This window comes from Etheostoma spectabile, chromosome 18 (assembly GCF_008692095.1).
Source record: "Etheostoma spectabile isolate EspeVRDwgs_2016 chromosome 18, UIUC_Espe_1.0, whole genome shotgun sequence".
Classification (NCBI taxonomy): Eukaryota; Metazoa; Chordata; class Actinopteri; order Perciformes; family Percidae; genus Etheostoma; species Etheostoma spectabile.
The window spans coordinates 20,499,260-20,505,797 of NC_045750.1; the positions used below are offsets into that span (position 1 = coordinate 20,499,260).

Genomic DNA, 6,538 nt, shown 5'->3' on the forward strand with positions numbered 1-6,538 from the left:
AATACTCCCCCAAGTGGCTAAAATAAATAAATTAACCTAACCAAATAAGGTGGAAACAAATGGCTCCTACAGCAATATTTTTTTCCCTGCAATATATATTGCGATATGAAAAAAATAATTTTTAAAAGATGACAAACAGCTCTATCTGGAAAGAATAATCATTCTTGACTACTGCGGTGATTTAGTAGGGGAGTGCAACTACGAAGAAGATAAAAAGGATCTTTTCTAATGTGAACCATTCTTTGTTGAACTTTAATGCTTTACAAACACCAAAGCAAGTAAGCGCTGTGACTACTCCTCTGAAGTGATTTTTTGAAATGAGGTAGAAATATGCTGGTTGACTAGCATGACACCATTGTATTCATATAATACTATCAATCCAGGCTAAAGTTTATGACAGTGACTGCATGTTGCTTTCTCTAAACTTTAGGTTGTGGTCGACTAGCGTGGCCAACTTGTTTGTTTGATAAATTGATCAGACCTGCATATCATGCACACTAGAAACAAACTGTGTATCCAAGAACAATTAAATCAGTGTAAATTATGTTAGATCAGACACAGCCTTCTGTAGTATATTAGTGTTATGTTTCCAGCGTCGCGGCTCCGAACCGTAATGTTAGTTGGGACGGACGGACCTCTTGTTTCTTTAGGCTAACTATATTAGCTTTAGCCTGGCTGGTAGCAGCTTTCTGAGGGGGAAAATGGCTAGGAGACGTTGGTGTATGTTGCATTAATCAGGTGATTTAGTTCGTAGTTGCAGCGAACATAAAACACTGACTACTGTAGCTTCACAAACTACCCATTGAAAACTATGTGCATCACTGTGCCAGTGGCAGCTGCTGTCTACGGTACTTTTTTTTTTTTTTATATAAACACATGGAGAGCCTCACTTCCCATAACAATACACCTACCTGTCTTAAAGGGAAAGGGTTGACCGGTAAAAATCATGTAAAAGGAGAACAGTAAAAGTTTACTTTTCTATCAAGAAAAAAAGTTTTAGCATCAACATCGCAACGTCCTGCAATTGTGCATGCACATATCGCGATGTCAAGGCTGAAACACAATATTGTTCAACCCTACTCCTTAGTTGCCCTGGCTGCGTGTTACGGGTGGTCATGCTGGAAGACCCAGTCACAACCCATCTTCAATTCTCTTAATGAGGGAAGGAGGTTGTTAGCCAAGAAGAAGAAGCCAAGATCTCGCAATACATGGCCCCATCCATTTTCCCTCAATACCGTGCAGTCGTCCTGTCCCCTTTGCAGAAAAGCATCCCCAAAGAGTGATGTTTCCACCTCCATGCTTCAAGGTTGGGATAGCGTTCTTGGGGTTGTACTCATCCTTCTTCTTCCTCCTCCAAACATGACGAGTGGAGTTTAGACCAAAAAGCTCTATTTCTGTCTCATCAGACAACAAGACCTTCTTCCATTCCTCCTCTGGATCATCCAGATGTTCATTGGCCAACTTCAGACGGGCCTGGATATGTGCTGGCTTGAGCAGGGGGATCTTGCGTGCGCTGCAGGATTTTAATCCATGATGGCATAGTGTGAGATTGAGGTCCCAGCTCTCTTCAGGTCATTGCCCAGGTCCTGCCGTGTAGTTCTTGGCTGATCCCTCACCTTCCCCATGATCGTTGATGCCCCACGAGGTGAGATCTTGCATGGAGCCATAGACTGAGGGAGATTGACCATCATCTTGAACTTCTTCCATTTTCTAATGCGCCAACAGTTGTTGCCTTCTCACCAAGCTGCTTGCATATTGTATGCCTATTGTAGCCCATCCCGGCCTTGTGCAGGTCATCAAATTTTATCCCTGATGTCCTTACACAGCTCTCTAGTCTTGGCCATTGTGGAGAGGATGGAGTCTGATTGAGTGTGTGGACAGGTCTCTTTTATACAGGTAACAAGTTCAAACAGGTGCAGTTAATACAGGTGATGAGTGGAGAACAGGAGGGCTTCTTAAAGAAAAACTAACGGGTCTAACTCAATAAAAAAAAAAAAAATCTTTGGAGGGAGCTGAAACTTTGTCTTGCCCAGCAACACCCCCGAAACCTGAAGGATCTGGAGAACTTCTGTATGGAAGAGTGGGCCAAAATCCCTGCTGCAGTGTGTGAAAACCTGGTCAAGAACTACAGGAAACATATGATCTCTGTAACTGCAAACAAAGGTTTCTGTTCCAAGTTCTGCTTTTCTGATGTATCAAATACTTATGTTGTGCAATAAAATGCAAATTAAATCATTTAAAAAAAATCATACAATGTGATTTTCTGGATTTTTGATTTAGATTCTGTCTCTCACAGTTGAAGTGTACCAATGATAAAAATTACAGACCTAAAATTTTAAAATGTGAGGATTTTTCTGCATTGAGTACTTTTACTTTAAATACTTTAAGTACATTTTCCTGATGATAATTACATACTTTTACTAAAGTAACATTTTCAATGCAGAACTTTTACTTGAATTTATACATGCAGGATTAATCTTTTTTACTAAGTAAAAGATGTGAATGCTTCTTCAACAACTGGAACAAAAAATCTATTTGATCATTTTACATGTGATTACATTAATCATACTGTAATATCAAAAATAAATAAATTATGCCTATTATCATACAGATTTGAACCATACTGCCTGATTTAAGCAGATATCTAAGTCTCAAGTACACTGACTTACTTCTGTTTTAAATACAGTAGATCGTGTTCTAAATTGTTTTAACATTACCTCCATGTTGGCTTCAAACAAAGTCATGGCATTAACAACAACAGGGCGATGGGTCTCTTCAGTAATATCTTCAATGAGATGGAGAATGTCCCCATGATGATACTCTGTCAGATAGGCTTCAAACACCCGGCCAATCAGGGCCTCCTTATCTGGGCTTATCAACATTGTGACATGTGTGATCTAAACCCCTGAAAGAATAGAAAAGAACAATGTAAAAGGTATGATATTTATGTAGTCCGAAAACATACCAATATTAAAAATACATTAAAAAGGTGCTCTAAGTGATGTTGGGTGACGTTACTTCTGGTTGGCGTTAGAAGTATTTTCAAACCAAGACTATAGTGTGCCTCCCTCCTCATCCCATCCCCTCCCTTCTGTGCTTCAGCACAATAACCCCACCACCCCCACAAATCCTTCTTGTCGGTTACTGGCTGGAACGCTGGAACACTGTTTGTGTATGCTTTGTGGTGCAGGTGGACACAGTTTATTTTTGATGTTTGTGTGTAGAATATGGGCTGTCTACAGGGTCCGCGTTTTAACAGTGTTCAGGGGACAGGCAGCTCACGGATAGTGAGGAGATGTTGGCTGTATGTGACAACAAAAGTAATAAAAAACATGTGTGACATTGCTTAGAGCACCTTTAATCAACCAAGTCCACAACAGATTTTTTTACTTGTTATAAATATGTCCATCCAAGAAACAAAGTTATCCCCTTCTACATGGACTCTATTGCAGGGGTCTTATTTGAAATCAATTATCGTTTACCCATAAAATGTTAGAAGACATATAATATAATGAAAAGAAGATTCAAATAGCTTTTTATTATCCAATAAACAGTCCAATTTTCAAAGATAATCAGTTTAGGTAAAATATTAAAAAAGCAGCAAATCCTCACATTGGTAAAAGTGGGACTAGTAAATTTTAATTTTTTTTGCCAATCAACAAATCAATTAACACTAGAAAATGTGGCTTTAATGAAAATAGCCTACTCTCGAGCTCTAGAAAATGAAACATCTCATGCCCAATTTCTTTGATGACGGGTTTCTAGTAGAAATACATTCCACTTCAGGGAGTTTTTTGCTAGTACTTATTTCATTATTCATATGAACTACTCCACAACACATATGAGCTCATAATATGCAACATTTGTATTGAACTACCATATACGACGAAGTAGGCTATGTTAAAATGATACGTTACATCCTTGACTTCCGATAATATATTTATAACGATATGACACTATTTGGAATGCAGGATCTTTGTCTGTGTTATACAGTATTCTTACTCTTTCCACCAGTAACAGGGTCAGAGAGCATAAGCGATTTTATTTTCAGCTGTGGTTTAGAGTGATGGATATGGTTCAAATACACAGAAAAGTACTGGTAGGCCCAGAAGAGGGCGCAGTAACGTTGGTGATAGGCTACATTTGTATAGAGATTTCAAAAATATTCAACTTTTTATGCGAGTAAGGCAGTCTTTGATAAATGATTAATCATAAATAACAATGCGCACCTACTCCGTTAAATTAGTATCAAATTTGACAAAGGTGTAGGGCACAATTTTAATGAGGACAACCCGGTGAAAATTTAACGATACGTTGCCTACGATATTAGTAACCGACTAGTTAGCTAGAATATTTGTCGTAACATTACTTCTCAACAACTGCAACATTGTTCAAATACAACTAGAAAGATTCACATACCGTTTCTTACAATGACAGAAATACTTTATCGTAAGACGCCTCAACCTCCTTCACTGGCGTAGACAAGCGACTTTTCCTGGCTATGCTTAAATAGCGCGGGCAGCACTTCCTCTACTTCGTTCTTTCTCTTCTTCTACTTCTGATGTTTGGACGGTTGGAAAATAGCTTTCGGTTGTGCATTACCGCCACCTTTTGAAATGGAGTGTTAATCAGAATGGCTGACAGCAACAACTAGCCTACTAGCCTACTACTAAAATAAATTAATAAATGATTATTTTATTTTTTAATAGTGAATTATTCATATACGCATACATGCATACATATATACATACATAAACACCAGACTAGTATAAGAAAAAAATATATATACATAAATTACACTAAGTAGGCAAGCTTGAAGAGGTGGGTTTCAAGATGGATTTGAATGTGGGGAGAAAGTCAAGTGTCATGGCTGGCTTGTGGGAGTACGTTCCAGAGATGGATACCTACTACTGCTACTGGGTACCTACTGTGTACTGTAGTTATTTTTTTACCTACTGGGTACCTATACTTTACATATTTTTACTTACTGGGTACCTACACTCACCTATAGGATTATTAGGAACACCATACTAATACTGTGTTAGACCCCCTTTCGCCTTCAGAACTGCCTTAATTCTACGTGGCCTTGATTCAACAAGGTGCTGACAGCATTCTCTAGAAATGTTGGCCCACATTGATAGGACAGCCTCTTGCAGTTGATGGAGATTTGTGGGATGCACATCCAGGGCACGAAGCTCCCTTTCCACCACATCCCAAAGATGCTCTATTGGGTTGAGATCTGGTGATTGTGGGGGCTATTTTAGTCAGTGAACTCATTGTCATGTTCAAGAAACCAATTGGAAATGATTCGAGCTCTGTGACATGGTGCATTGTCCTGCTGGAAGTAGCCATCAGAGGATGGGTATACGGTGGCCATAAAGGGATGGACATGGTCAGAAACAATGCTCAGGTGGGGCATTTAAACGATACCCGATTGGCACTAAGGGGCCTAAAGTGTGCCAAGAAAACATCCCCCACACCATTACACCACCACCACCAGCCTGCACCTTGGTAACAAGGCATGATGGATCCATGTTCTCATTCTGTTTACAAATTCTGACTCTACCATCTGAATGTCTCAACAGAAATCAAGACTCACCGGAAGTACAAGGTCTAATGGGAAGAGCTTGGCTGGATCTAGGTCAAGTGTCTCAACAACATCGTCAGCATGCATTAACCTGAGGCCAATTTGGCTGCTCTCATTGCACAACAAAGGCTATTGAAGGATAAACATGAGATAGAAGAAATGAAGGAGCAAGAAAAAGAAAAGGAACAGCTTGCACTTGAAGTGGAAATGGCTGCAACGATGGCTAAAGTGAATGAGCTTAGAAGCTCAGGAGGTTCTTGTGTTTCAAGTCATCCATCTGTGAAGTACAATGGCATGGATTTTTATTTTGAAAGGGGACAAATGAAAGAAAAAGTCCTCGTGCTAAAGCAAAACCATTTGTGCCTGATACAAATATCCCAAAACTGCAGTCTAAATAATAGACAATAGTCTACATTGTTTTGGCGCTAACCCTCAAGTGGACAATATCATCCAGCCGGCCCAAACCCAAATTACATCATCAGGATGCCCAGAGCTCAGGCGGCATGAAGGTGCAATACAAACAATTCAATCACAACCACCGTTTCAGCACCATAGTAATCAGCCTGCAGCACTGGTGCCAAGCAGCACTGATCACAGGTGGGCACAGTTTATTTTTGTTGTTTGTGTGGAGACAGTGGGCTGTCTACAGAGACAGCGTTTTTTTTTTACAGTGTGTTCAAGGGACCAGCAGATAGTGAGGAGATGTTGGCTGTATGTAACAAATGTTCTTGCCTAAAACACGCTTGACAGTGCTTAGAGCACCTTTATTCAACCAAGTTCACAAGACATCGTGGACTTCATTGAAAGACAAGTGAAAATAGCAGATGATCTGTTATTTTGAGATATACAGGATATTCCATTGAGGACAGCAATTAAGGATGTGAGGAAATCTAAGTTTGAGCCTCGCTCTAAAGACAAGGGAAGTAGCTTTGCTACCACCATTGCAACAGT

General features: G+C 39.7%; 2 protein-coding genes across 3 annotated transcripts in view; one reads left to right on the plus strand and one right to left on the minus strand.

Moving 5' to 3' along the window:
- mcm9 (minichromosome maintenance 9 homologous recombination repair factor) overlaps positions 1-4,545 on the minus strand; it is a 31,149-nt gene extending 26,604 nt beyond the window's left edge. For both annotated transcript variants that reach the window (XM_032542338.1, XM_032542339.1), the window contains exons 1-2: positions 4,420-4,545; positions 2,718-2,905 (exon numbers count right to left, since the gene is read on the minus strand). In XM_032542338.1, coding sequence (XP_032398229.1) covers positions 2,718-2,882 — 165 coding nt within the window. In that variant the 5' untranslated portion in view covers positions 2,883-2,905; positions 4,420-4,545. The remainder of the gene's footprint in view (positions 1-2,717; positions 2,906-4,419) is intronic.
- Positions 1-6,538, plus strand: part of mdn1 (midasin AAA ATPase 1) — a 1,030,807-nt gene that overhangs the window by 945,613 nt on the left and 78,656 nt on the right. The gene's annotated exons all lie outside the window — the stretch shown is intronic.